Below are 14,699 nucleotides of genomic sequence, written 5' to 3'. Positions count from 1 at the left end.
CTCCCTTGTAAATGTTTGCCCTGTGTGAGTTCTCCAGAAAATAGGGTTATTTTGGTAAGTATACATTTAGCATTCTTAAAATGTGGTCAGCCCATTGTAGTCACACTCTCTGTAATCATATTGGAATGCTAGGCAGTTTAGCTAGAGAAAAGATATCAATGTCTGTTATCCTTTCCTACCAAGTGATCTTCACAGTCTTCCTGAGAGAATTTAAATGGAAAGGATTCAGTTTCCTGATATGGTGCTGGTAGATTGTCCAGGTTTCAGAGGCATAGAGTAATGAGGTCAATACAATGATGCTGCAGACCTTCACTTTAATAGTCAGTCTAATACCTCTTTTTTCCATACTTCCTTTCAGAGTCTCCCAAATACTGAGTAGCTCTGGAAATCTGAGGGTCAAATTCATTCTCAATATGTATCTTCTTAGAAAAGACACTGCCAAGGTAAGTGAAATTGTCCACAGTAGTCAAAACTTCTTCATTTGCTGTAATCAGTGGTTCCACATATAGATGGTGTGGTTCTGCTTGATGGAGCACCTGTGTTTTCTTGGTGATTTTTAAACCAAAATAAGCACAACAGCAAAGAATCTATCCAATCTTTATGTCATCTCAACTTCAGAGGCTACATTGAGGGTACAATCTACAAACAGAAGATCATGCACCAACATTCCCTCCATTTTGGTCTTGGCTTATAGTCTTTTTAAGTTGAAGAATTTGACATTAGTGCAGAAGCTGAACTTGGGGCCATATTCATCCTCAGTGAAGGTGTTTGATAGCATGGATAAAACATCAGGCTGGAGTTGGCAGGCAGTAAACATTATATTGACTGTTCTTCAACTCTTTCTGAAGCTACACTGGCTCTCAGGGAGCTGACCATTCCAGCTGAAGGATCAGCCTGTTGAGAATGACTCTAGTAAGAATCTTACTAGCAATGACTAAAAGAGAAATATCCCTGTGATTGTCAGAGGACAATCTCTTCTCTTTATCTTTCTAGAGATGGACAATAGAGGCATTATTGAATTCTTGGGGGATAACTTCTTCATACCATATAACCTAGAAAATTTCAGTCAGCTTTTGGATGAGCAATGGACCCCTCACCTTGTAGATGTCAGCTTGAATAGAATCAGCAACAGGTGCTTTGCCACTTGAAAGGAGCCTAATGGCATTCAAAGCATCTTCTTCAGTAGGAACTTCAGTTAGGGTCTGCTTGACTTCAACTTGAGGTAAACTTTCAATGGCTTCTGCATTGATTGATGATGGTCTGTTAAGAACAATATGGAAGTGTTCAGCCCATCTCTCTAGGATCATGTCCCTATCATTAAACAATGTGGGTCAATCAGTACTAAGTAATTGAGATGTACCATTTGTCTTTGACTCATAAATAGCCTTCAAGACACCATAAAAGCATTTTGTTATGTTACTGTCTGCATAAAATTAAATTTCATCTGACTTCTTATTAAGTCGAGTCCTGCATCTCTCTAAGCTTCACTTGGGCTTTACTTTTGATGGAATTAAATGTTGCCTTCTTAGAAATGGATGAATTATCTTGTTGGAGTTCTAGTTTCTCAATTAGCAGCTTCTGTGTTTTGCCATCATTTTCATCAAACCAGTTTTGGTGTTTGCAAGTGTTATCGCGCAAATGAGCAAATGCAGTGCTGTACACCAGATCTCTAAAAACTGCCCATTCTTTTTCTGCTCCATTGTTGCCAACTGTGTGTGGGATCAGTTTTCCTTCCAAGTTAGCTGTTGCAATCCTCTTACCAGCAGGGGAACCATTCAGCTCAGGAGAGAAAAGAAAACACATATACACCTAGGTGAGGAATACCAATAGGACAACTGGCAGAGCCAGTTTATTGAAAACATCAAACAGTTGTTATAGAAGAATGCCACAAAATTCGCATACAGAATGAAAACAATAATGTAACTTTGTTATGGGCAGGAAGCAACCCAACTGGATGTGACCCAGGTCAAGAAGTTTGGAAACAGAGCTTATTGAATTGTGAGGCCACGAATGATGAAGTTGTGTTATCAAATCAGAGTTGCAAGGAAGCTTTCAGCTCAAGGGTCGCCAGATCTTAGGTTTTCCACTCTCTAAACCCCAAACTCACTTGAGCTGCCTCTACAGTTAGCAACAGATGGTCCCCCCACCTAGAAGATACTCTAATCTCTTGACAATAATTCTTCTAGTATTCATTTTGCCTTGAGGCCACTGCTTTGGTTGAATATCAACATTTAGCTTAGGGAGAATGAATCTGTGATCAGTCCAGCACTGTGCACCACACATTGCCTTTGTCACTCTCGCATACTGATTTTACTAAGGTTCAAAGAGAAGGGATGAAATGCCTGAAGGTGAGAGAATGAGCTACTAGACCTTGTGTCTTCTGAATCATAATGTAATGCCATTTCCCTTATACCCTTTCTTTTCTTAAAATGGTTGAGTTTACAAATTCACACAAAACAATTGCATGTTTTGCATTGCATGTAGTACTAGACTTTTTAGATGTTTTGGATAGTTTTTGCAAATTGTTGTTCCCCCTCTTTTGCTTTCTTTGTGGTAAAGGAAGAGGATGAGGTAGGAGGAACATATAGGGATATATAGGTGACAAAATCATGAAATATAAAATTAGTTTTAAAATAAAATGTTTTTTAATTTTATTTTTTCCAATTACATGAAAAAGGTAGTTTTCAACATTCATTCATTTGCAAGTTTATAAGTTTCACACTCTTCTACCACCCTCCCTTCCTTTCCCATTTCCCCTAGCAGTGAACAATCTCATAATAATTGTACATGTTCAATCATATGTAACATATTTCCATATTAGTCATGTCATGAAAAAGGAATTAGAACTAAAGGGAGGGGTCTATGATAAAGAAAGAAGAAAGCATAAAAGAAGTTTTAAAAAGTGAACATAGTATGCTTTGCTCTGCATTCACACTCCATAGATTTTCCTCTGGATGTAGATGACAATTTTCATAACATGTCGCTCAGAATTGTCCTTGGTCATTGAACTTTTGAAAGGAGATCTATCATCTTGCAATGTTATTGTCAATGTGTACAATGTTCATTTGGTTCTCTTCAATTTACTCTGCACCTATTCATGCCAGCCTTTCCAGGATTTTTTTGAAGTCTCTCCAATCATAATTTCTTATAGAACAATAGTATTCCATCCAATTCATATGCCATAACTTATTCAACCATTCTCCAATTAATGGACATCCTCTCAATTTTCAATATTTTTACACTACAAAAAGAATTGCTAAAAATGTTTTTGATCATGTAAGACTATTTCCCATTTTTATTATCTTTGGGGATATTATATTAGTAGTGGCATTGCTGGATCAAAGAGCATGCAGTTTTATTGCTCTTGGAGCATAGATCCAAATTCCTCCCCAGAATGGCTAGATCAGTTCACAACTCTACCAAGAGAGTATTAGTGTCCAAATTTTACATATCACCTCCTATATTGATAATTTTCCTTTTTTTGTCATCTTAGTCAATCTTTGGTACCTCAGAGTTGTTTTAAATTTTCATTTTTCTAATCAATAATTATTTGGAGCATTTTATATCATTATAAATAGCTTTAATTTCTTCTTCTTCTGAAAACTATGTATTCAAATTCTTTGACATTTATCATTTGGAGAATGGCTTGTAATCTTATAAATTTAATTCCATTTCTCTAAATTTTATGATTTGTGCAAAATGTTTTTAATTTAAAATAGTCAAACTCATCTATTTTGCAATTTACAATGTTTTCTATTTCTTGTTTGTCATAAACTTCTCCCCTCTCCATAGATCCAACAGATAAGAGTATTTCTTGTCCTTTTAATTGTTCTATGATATCACCCTTTATTTCTAAATCCTGTATCCATTTCAACCTTATTTTGGTATGGGGTGTGAGATATGAGTCTATACCTAGTTTTTATTCTACTATTTTTCAGTTTTCCCAGGAGTATTTTTCAGTGAAAAAATAAAATATTTTTTAAAGAATCATTTGCTCTAATATAAAATTGATATTTATTTGATTGTTCTTCCCTGAATATGTCATATTTCCTTTTATGGTAGAAGTCTTATTTAATGAAATTCATCAGATTAAAATACATTAAAAAATTCAATTTTAACAGAATCACAGTGAAGGATCATTTTTATAATGGAAAATTCACCCAAAGAAAATACTCAACTATTCTACTCAAAATCTGAACAACCCATGGACAGGATTCCTTTTAAATCCCAGTCATCTATTTCAGAAGAAAAGCGACCTTGTGGAGAATTAAAGGTAGAGTGGTACAAAGGAATTTGATGGTATAGACCAGGGTGGATAAACTGTTTTCTATCTAGGGTTAAAACTTAAAAATTAACCTTTTATATTTTGTCAAAAAATGCATTAATTCATCCCTAAAAAGATCCTAGATTTATTGAATTTTTGAATCCTGCTTAGAATTGCCTTGGCAGGGCCAGACCAAATGATCTCAGTCTTATATGGCCAGTGAGCTGGACATTCCCCACCCCTGGTATACATGATCTATGTTCCTTATTCATGCTTTGAATTATACCTAGAGATGTGTGTCTTTAATTGGAACATTCATCTAAACAGACACATTTGCAGTTCTTTAAGCACAAGCTTCTATCTTCCATCTCTGTTTCTTTGTTCTACCTCTCCCAGAAACCTGTATTTTTCTGCACCTTCATTCCTCCTCTTTGATTTCCCTGACTTTTGTCAAGACTCAAGTCCCTTCTGCATAAGATCTATCTCAGTTCCCCTCTTCCTATCCCTAGCTCTAAGTGCTTTTTTTCTTAGATTACTTTCTATCTCCTTTACATACAAATTGTACATAGCTAGTTATTTAGTTTCTCTCCCCCATTAGAATGTATGTTCTACAAGAAGAGTGACCATTATTTGCCTTTCTTTATATCCAACACTTAGCACAATATACACAATGAATGCTTAATAAATGATGGTTGACAGAATGTAAGCATTAGCTCAATTGGTAGGTGATCCTTTCAAATAGAACTTTAGCAAAACATGGTAAGAAATCTAGATATTCTGATGACATCAGTAATAGAACAATTTTATATCATAAAATTTAAAAAACATGATTCCACCATAAAAAATTAATGAATAAATGATAGTTGACTTACTGACAATATATTCAAACCACACCCTTCAAAGCAGGTAACAGGCATTCAGAATACTCAGGTAAAAAGTATATGTAAGTAGTTTACTAAATCTCTTGCCTCATTGGCATGAGTTTTAATATTCATCAATGCCCCCCCTTTACCATTTCTCACTGATCTCTTTAGTTCTTGACTCAGTGTTGATTATCAGAGCTCAGAAAATACATTTTTGTGCCCTAGTTAAAGTTTGAAAACTATACTCATACCTTTGCAGTTATTTTCACTGAAGGCTTTTAGTCTCCTAGTACAATAATGATTAGCAGAATGCCCAGCCCATTGTAGGAGCTAAATGCCTTTTTTTACTTAATTCGATATATGCAATTTGAATTCTCACAAAATAAATGTATAAATGTCAAGATAAATAAAACATTTTGCATTAAAATATTTTAATATTTCTAGAAAGTTAGTATTGAAATGCCTCTACTTGCAACATCCTCTCTCCATCCCTGTAATCCTACACTTTAATTTTATCTTAGCCCTACCACATTTTGTTGTTTACTTAGCTTATTTTCTCTGACCCAACATTACATGTTTTTACATTTATGGACTGGAAAGGCCATCATTTGTATGTGAATAAAAGAGAAAATATTCAACCATCAAATGAAACTAAGAAATATGTAAAAGAAAGCTGGTTATATCTGAAAAAAAAAAGATTTAGTGCAGGGGAAAAAAGAGAAGCCCTATTAATCATACAATACTTCTTCAGAATACTAAGTTATGGTCCCTTTTCTCACATACAATGCTTCTGTGACATATTTGTAATATAGAATGATGGAAATGCCACAGATTGATAAGCAGTTAGATGTGTGTGTGTGTGTGTGTGTCTTTTTGGTGAGTCAAAATATGAAATCTCTTCTAGTCAGGGAATGGATACATCTTCTAGTTAGGGAATGGATAAATCCAGAGGAGAAGAAATTTTTTGAGTAAATCCATGTGTCAACCTATGACCCTCCAGATTAAAAAAATAATTTTTGATAATATGACTGATATATGAAATTATTTCTTTGAGATGATAAGTCCAACTAGATACATACCTCCAGAAGATTTTCTTCTGAAAAGACATCCTTTTCTCTCTTTTTTTAGGTTTTTGCAAGACAATGGGGTTAAGTGGTTTGCCCAAGGCCACATAGCTAGATAATTATTAAGTGTCTGAGTCAAATTTGAACTCAGGTCCTCCTGACTCCAGGGCTGGTGCTCTATCCACTGCGGCACCTAGCTGCCCCATTTTCTTTTTTTTGAGCACTGATTTAATAAAGTTTTAAATTTTTTAAGTCTAAATTTGTGTCATTCATAAAATCACAGTTTTTAATCTCTGTTCTGTTACAGGTGTTTCTCTGTGCATTATCTTTTGTTTATTTTGCCAAAGCCTTATCGGAAGGCTATTTGAAGAGTACAATTACTCAGATAGAAAGACGATTTGAAATTCCTAGTACTCTGGTTGGAGTCATTGATGGAAGCTTTGAAATTGGTAGGTATTATGGAAACTAAACTGGACTTTTAGTTTTATTTCTAGTACAATGTATGTAACTCCTAATAGCTTGAATGTAGATGCCAAGAAGACATTCTCACCACATTGTAAGAACTCATGCATATTTAGATAGATTAAAACTTTTACTGACAGATATTCCTTTTATTAGTACAGATGATATTTTTTACCACACTTTCTTATATTATGTGAGTCTTCTTCATGTATTTCTTTGTTTTAACTCTTCAAAAATACCTGACTTTGCTATAATTTCCAAGTATCTCCCATGTCATCACACAAATGGAAAACAATGAAATACATTGACCATATCTGACAACGTGTAATTTGACAAACTGAAGTTTGTCTCCTCATGATGAAGTGGTAGATATATGCCTCACTACCTGATCTCTGAATCCAGACATATTGATGTGTTCTGATGTCTGTTAGTTGAGTTTTTCCCCCTGTATATTATTAGGGTAATTGTGGGTATTATTCTCTTGGTCCTGTTTCCTTCACTCTTTATCAGTTCATTCAAGTCTTTCCAAGTTTCTTTAAGCTTTTCACTTTTTTCCAGTCTTTAAAGTGCTATAGAAGTTAGATATATTCATAAACTACAATTTATCCAATTATTTCTCCACTCAAGGGGCACATACTTTATTTCTAGGTCCTTGTTGCTAATGATAATTTTTGTCACTATGAAACCTTTCTCCCTCTATTTTACCTTTTTCAGAGTAAATTTCCAGCACTGTATCTTTGTATCAAAGGATTTGAACAATTCATTCCTTTTTCAAAATCTATATGATGATTTGGAGTTCCTCCTTCTATTTATTTTTAATATTTTTGAGCACTCCTATAACAATCATACTTTCTATTCCTCTATTGGTCAGCAACCCTCCCTTTCTGGTTATTCAAGTTCTACTTGATTTCTTTTAAGACACAACTAGGTCCGTGGTATCCCATATCTGCTAATATATTGTTACCTACTTATATCTGCCATGTGTCTTTCCATCACTTTGCTGTCACTTGAAGTTACCCCCACCACCTCCAAGGAACTGTTATTATTATGGCAAAAATTATTATGAAAAAATATTATTGAAAAAATATTTAATTGAGGAAGGAAAAAAACATCAGTCAAGGGTCTCCTCAAGTGAATCTTCCCATAAATCTCTTAAAACCTATAAAAATCTGAAAAATAAAGGAATTTAATAATTTTATAAAATTCTTATTTGGGATATAAATCTGTTGAGATGCACTCAGTCAAGGTGTTCACCAGGATGTCGGTTGATATCCTGTGCAGACTCCAAACAGAAGCAATCAATTATCAAGCATGTCCTAAACATTTGCTATGAGACAGCCACTGTGTTAGGCACTGAAGGAACAAGTAGAAAGTAAAACAGGTCTTAAAGGAGCTTGTAATCTAATGGGAGAGATAATCACATATATAAAACATAAACATAGAATGAATATATACAAATATTTGCAAAATAGGTAAACTAAAGTTACTTTGGCAGGGTAGGTATTAACCAGTGAGGAATCAGGAAAAGACCACTTTTAGAAGATGAAGGTAAAGAAGGAATTCATTGCTTCAGAATGGAAGGGTTTATTTTATTGATTCTAACAGATGCTAGAATACAGTCTTCAAAGAAACTGAAATTATCATTTACACTAGAAAGTGTATGAAAATGCACATTGTTTGAGTATAAACTGACGGTGTAAAACTGATATCCTTCCAAATAAGTAAACCTATTAAGATGTGAATGGGAAATATTTTACAAAATAAAGAAAAATCCAGATCAGGAGGGTGGAGCCAAGATGGCAGCATGAAAGTCAGGAATTCCCTGAAATTAGTTCCCCCCAAAACTCTAAAAGCCTTCAAATTATAACTCTAGCCAAAATGTAGAGGGGCAAAGCCCATAGAAAGACTGAGTGATACAATTTCCCAGGCCAAGACAACATAAAAGTTCCACAGGAAAGGTCTGTTCCACCGGTAACTTTATTGAAGAAGTTGGGCTTTTTTTTTTTTTTTAGCAACAAACACTTTGGAGTCATTGAGATGTATGAAGATTTATGAATTTTTTATTGTAAACTTTAAAATACAATATGAATATCAGGCATAATATAATTTTTGATATTATTTTTACTCTGTTACTTTATGATTCTATTCTAAGTGACTTCTTTCAATAATAGCTGCCGTAGCTCATCCTGTTTAGGAGTGATTTGTCCTCTTAGAAGATGATAATGGCTAAGTTTTTTGATATATGTTATCAATCCTAATTATCAGCATTAGTGTAGCTTATTTTATGTTACAGTTATGTACTATGTCTCATTTGTTGTTTATCCATAAAAATGTCACTTTATTCATAAAATACTCTTTTCTGTACCAATGTTATTGTGGAGATAACTGTAATAAGACTAATAGCTCTTATTTATATGTTGTTTTAAGGCTTCCTAACTGTTACATCAAGGCAACTCCATGAGGGAGTAGTGCCAGTGTTATTATCCTCCTTCTAAAGATGGGAACTATATTCAGAGAGGTTAAAGTTCATGCAAGTTAATATTCTTTTCATTATATCACATTGCCTCATATTGTTTCCTCAAGTCAACACATCAACCAATGTTTTCCCTTGTGAAAGGATGAAATGCTGATAATGTTTCACATTGATAGCATTTCAACTTGATTTTGGGGAAATGGAGAGTGTTGAGGGAAGAACCATTATTCTTTATCTCTTTCCTCTTTGTCAGTCTGCATCAGCAGTTTTAACTTTACTATGGAAAACAACAGTTCTAATAACAAGAGCACTAACAAGTAAGGAGCCAGAGAATGTAGAATGACATGTTTTTTCTTTGGTTTTGTTTGTTTTTTTAGTTTTTGCAAGGCAATGGGGTTAAGTAACTTGCCCAAGGACACATAGGAAATTTAAGTGTCTGAGGCTGGATTTGAACTCAGGTCCTCCTGACTTTAGGGTCAGTACTCTATCCAATAGGCCACCTAGCTGCCCTATGACTTAGCTTCAGCTAAATATTTACATGCTTTCTGAATGCCAATTCATTGTCTTAATCCAGGTAGTTAAAATATAAATAAAAAGAAATTTATATTGACTCCAAGGTTCACCATATAGGAATAAAAGATATATGAAGGACTCCAATACTAAATTGAACTAACAGAGGCAAGCAGAAAGAAAGGAATCAAAAATATATAAAGGACCAATGATGTGCCAGATACTTTTACATATAAGGCTTTTGAAAATTTTATCTCACTTGATCCTCAAAATAACCCTGTACGGTACATACTATTATTATCCTCATTTTCTAGGATATAAACTTACCCAGCTAGTATCTGAGGGTTGATTTCTAACTCAAAGTTGCCTGACTTCAAATGTAATTCTCCAACTATTAAGTCAGTTAACTGAGAAGTCTAAAGTAATGATATCATTAGAAATTTAGTTCCTGAATCACATCACTGAGACAGCATAAGGAAGCAGTTCCATATGAAGCACTGCATAAGAGAGTTACATTGATCAACTCAGACCTGAAGAAAGGAAAAACCCAAAGAAGGAAAGTTGGTTGGGACAAAATAAGGGAGTTATTTTTAGAACTGTACTAAATTTAAATACATTACTTATTTGTTATTGAGATTAACATATTTTCTTTAATTTTGCTTTACATATTTAATAAATAAATATTTCATTTTCCCCCAAAAGGAAATCTTTTAATTATAACTCTTGTTAGCTACTTTGGAGCCAAATTTCATAGACCGAAGATAATCGGAACAGGGTGCCTGCTTATGGGAACTGGAACATTGCTTATTGCATTGCCTCACTTCTTCATGGGACAGTAAGTCTATAGCTATTCTAATAAGTATAGAAGGCAGAATTTATTCATATTAATCAACAAATATTTGCATTAATGGAATAAATAATAAGTTAAAGGGATAATAATTCTATGTACCATTTGTAGCAAAATTTATATTGGCAAAACCCTAAGGAAATTTAACACTGTAATTATGCATTAGTCAGTCATTATTTGTCTGCTCTTCTCTACTATATGTTATCTACTATTTATAAGACAACATGTTTCAATACCTTGAGTTATATAACATATAACACTTGTACTCTGACTTTAAGGCCTTATTTATAATTTGGGGAGACTAGACAAATCTTTATAAAAAGGCTAACAATGAAAATGAATTTTCAGCATTCTTGTAATTCATTTTATTAAATTTCTTATGAGATTCTCTAATATCAAGGCCAAAGAATTATTCATGGAAGATTTAAATTATTTCAATGCAATAATATATGTGCAGAGAATTGTGTTGGCTATTGATGATATAAAGATAATTTCCCCAAATCCCTCAAGTAATAAGGATAGACTTTGAAGACCTAAACATCAATGTAAAACTCTTGGCTATTTATGCAAGTCTCAGCTTATTTGTAAAAGAAAGAGTTGGAATTAGAGATCTTTTAAAAATCTTTTCCAATGATCTGATCCTTAGAATTCGAGAACAGAACAAAAATTCTAGCAAAGATTTTCCAGTTAAATATACATATAACATCAAATAGGAAACCATAGGAATGCACAAGTGTCCTAAGAAATTTAAGGAGGAATAGCACATATGTAGCTAGGAAAGATTTAGACAAGAATCCACAAGGAACAAATAGCTGAGATGAGAGTAAAATGAAGTGCAAAAATTGACTTCTATGACTTTTTGACCAAATAAATATTCATCTAACTTATTGTTGAATAGAATCTAGTTCTTTGTGCTCAGTTTAAATAAAAAAATGACCCATTGATTATTTATGGTATCTATAGGGAAGTAAGTCAACAGGAAATTTTGTGATAATAGATTTTTGTCGTACTTTTCTACTTAAGTTCTTCATTAGAGTCTCAATTTTGCTGGAATTAATAAAATAATAATAAAAGTTCTGAGTTCTCAGACCAGATATAAAATCTGATTATTAGAAAAGTTTTGAGGTTTTTTTTATACATTTTTATTCCTCTGTAAATTTCTGCTAGTGAATTTGATAGTAACATACATTTACATGGCCCATGTCAAATTAATAATACATCTATTGTTTCATATGATGCTAACTGAGTTGGGTTTTATATTATTATCCCATTTTAGGAGTAAGCTCAGAGAACTTAACTTTCCCTGAATTCATGTAATGAACATGTGGCACAACTGAGAACAAAGCACAAGGTTTTCTAGTTATAAGCCCAGCATCTTTTCCCACTATGCTATATAACATCTTTCTTTCCTATAGGAAATAAAATTATTTATTCTAAAAGATTAGTGCTCTTTCCTCTTGCTGCCTCTCACAAATGCTAATGCTTATTATGCTAATAAGAGAGAAGTAAATTTAGGACACAAAAGCTGCTTTATTGTTGGGAGTGAAGGTGGTTATGATTAGAATAATCCTACTACTCCTTTATGCATCAATCTCAGGAGCATAATATACTAGATCAAAGGGGAAAAAAGCTGCATTAATTCAATATCTTCGGCTAGAGATAAACAACTGACATACAATCATGTACTCAATCTATTAATTACACCATAAACACTATAAGAGCAGCTAATTAAATCACCATTCTGCCTTTTAATTCAAAGGGAATAGTCTCTATTTTGACATTGTAGCTACCTTTAATATGGCACTAGGTTGAATTAATAAGGGATTTCCATTAATTCCAGAATCACAGACAATAGATCTGGAGCTAGAAAGTACCAAAGAGATGATTTAGTACAACTTACTCAATTTACAAATTGGGAAATTAAAATACAAAGCGATTACATGATTTTTACCAATCACAGAGTAACAGAACACTGCTTTTAATGTTACCTTAAGAGCAACTTTAACTCTCAAAGCTCAGTGCTCCCTTTATAGCAAAAGTAGAAAAGCTATTCTATGAACTATCTTACTTTAATTTTCTTCTCACTTATTCAGATCACTGATTGGCCAAAATATTGTCTTCAAGGTTTATTCTTCTATAATAAATGGATCATTGGAGTTTATATATATATATATATCTTCCATACAATTTTTATTTAAAAAATCTGATAATTGTGTCAGATCCCTAAATATTCTAAAACTAAATCTTACTGACTATTCCTAATGAGAATATAATATACATTTCTTTTGATTGTTTTGAGCATGATATGCAAATTCTCAGAGTTGATAAAGCATTCATTTTGTTCAGTTACAGGTATGACAAATTTTCTCCTTCCAATTCCACCATCACCATTTCTCCATGCCTACAGGACCTCAACCAAAAAATACCACTTTCAATTTCAGAAAAATCTCAATCAAAGCTAAATACAGGTAAAACTATTTCTTTAATTCTGAAAAACCAATAAGGAACTAAATAAGTGATTTATTGATTGACATCAATCTCTCACCCTCTATCTTAATTGAAATAGACAACAAGATTGTGAAAATAAAAATTTCTCACAAAATACTAGTGTCGACTACACAGCTAGGAGAAATCAGACATTTTGTATCTTTTAGAATCCCAAGAATTTGTGACATTCTCTAGAAAAGCTGACCTCCTGAGCTCTCTGAGTTTCATCTTAAAAATAATAATTAAGTATTTATTAACCTTCAGAATTTGTCCTAATAAGGGACAAATTTAACCTCCAGGCTTTGACCTCAAGAAACAGCAAAACATAATTAGGTTAACATAAATATTTGTTAACATTTCTCTAAGTTTGCTGATTATGCAAATATTCCTGGGAGACCTGACTAGAAAATCAAAATGGAGTCAAACTAAAATGGAGTCTTAGAACCAAGCTCTTAAACAACCCATTGTCAGAAGGCAGGATCTGAAAAGTCACCAATAATTCATCAAGAAAGCAAAATCTCTCAGTCTATAGAAACACCCTTCAGGACACCTTGGAGGAAGGGCCAGGTTCAAAAGTGGAAAGAGTTAAGTCCTTCAAAGTTTGAGCTCAGTTCTGGGGGATACAGAAGAAAAAATGGCCGAGATACAACATGAACTTCATGGGTTCCATAACCTATAGGTATTCATTTTTTATATCAGTAAAAGATAATATAGTCAGTAACTTAGACAGTACATTTGATGATTAAGGCAGGAAGTAGGACTAGATTTTCCACCTAGTCCAAATCTATTCTCCTTATTACTTTATTTTCAATTATTCTTTGAATGGTGCCAAAGAAAGACTGTAAATTTTAACTCTCTAATGTCATTTTAAATTTTTATTAAGGATGTGAATCAGAAACTCGGACCTCCATGTGGGTTTATGTTTTTCTGGGAAATCTCCTCCGTGGAATAGGAGAAACTCCCATTCAGCCTCTGGGGATTGCCTACATTGATGATCATGCCAGTGAGGACAATACTGCCTTCTATATTGGTAATGACTATTTCTTTAATTGTCTCAGAAATAAGTGCCTGGGGATTTGATATTAAGTGTTTTTTTTTTCTATGTGAAATAGTCAAAGAGCCCTGAAGTTAGAATCAGATAGTCTAGTTCCAATTTTAGTCTCCATAGAGACTAAAGAAAGAGCCCTGAAAGTTTAAGAGACTTGTTCAGACAATATGTATCAGTGTGTATTATTGCTATTGTTGTAATTATTATTATAACCTTGATTCCAATCTATAAGGAAAATTTATAAATAAGGTATCATTCATGATAATATTCTTAACTGAGAATTACAATTGTAAAATGACTCATATTTATGCCCCAAATTAAAGAATAAAACTAACAATGGGCTGGAGTTAAAATCTCAATCAAATGCTAGAAAAAAAATCCTCTTTCCTTTGTAACTTCAACTGCACCTTTATACCAAAACAAAAAAAACACAAACAAAAGTAGTCAGGGTTAGTTACAAGTATTATGAGAAATAATATTAATTCTGACAGATGTATTCTGTAGCAGAATTGTTGTTCTTTGTCCTTCATTCTTGGAGATGACTATGGCATCAGAGAGATGATGCCATGACTTGCAAATTAATTGGATTTAAGTGAAGAGGGCTAGACAGAGTTACCAAACTCCCTTTCTGCTCCAGAGTCATCTGAGTCCAGTGGAAAGATATAGATCAGGACTACTGGA

General features: G+C 33.3%; 1 protein-coding gene across 2 annotated transcripts in view; it reads left to right on the top strand.

Annotated features, from left to right (window-relative positions):
- SLCO1C1 (solute carrier organic anion transporter family member 1C1) overlaps positions 1 to 14,699 on the top strand; it is a 118,264-nt gene that overhangs the window by 29,811 nt on the left and 73,754 nt on the right. The window contains exons 2-6 of one of the 2 annotated variants that reach the window (XR_012470160.1): positions 4,122 to 4,273; positions 6,499 to 6,640; positions 10,339 to 10,471; positions 12,830 to 12,951; positions 13,854 to 14,000. Coding sequence is in view for 1 of the 2 variants with exons in the window: in XM_074194321.1 (XP_074050422.1) it covers positions 4,148 to 4,273; positions 6,499 to 6,640; positions 10,339 to 10,471; positions 12,830 to 12,951; positions 13,854 to 14,000 (670 nt within the window). In the remaining variant the exon portion in view is untranslated. Of the gene's footprint in view, positions 1 to 4,121; positions 4,274 to 6,498; positions 6,641 to 10,338; positions 10,472 to 12,829; positions 12,952 to 13,853; positions 14,001 to 14,699 lie in introns of those variants that run through there. The other variant, XM_074194321.1, reaches the window with a different exon arrangement.

This window comes from Macrotis lagotis, chromosome 7 (assembly GCF_037893015.1).
Source record: "Macrotis lagotis isolate mMagLag1 chromosome 7, bilby.v1.9.chrom.fasta, whole genome shotgun sequence".
NCBI lineage: Eukaryota > Metazoa > Chordata > Mammalia > Peramelemorphia > Peramelidae > Macrotis > Macrotis lagotis.
This window is presented reverse-complemented; position numbering and strand designations above follow the sequence as displayed.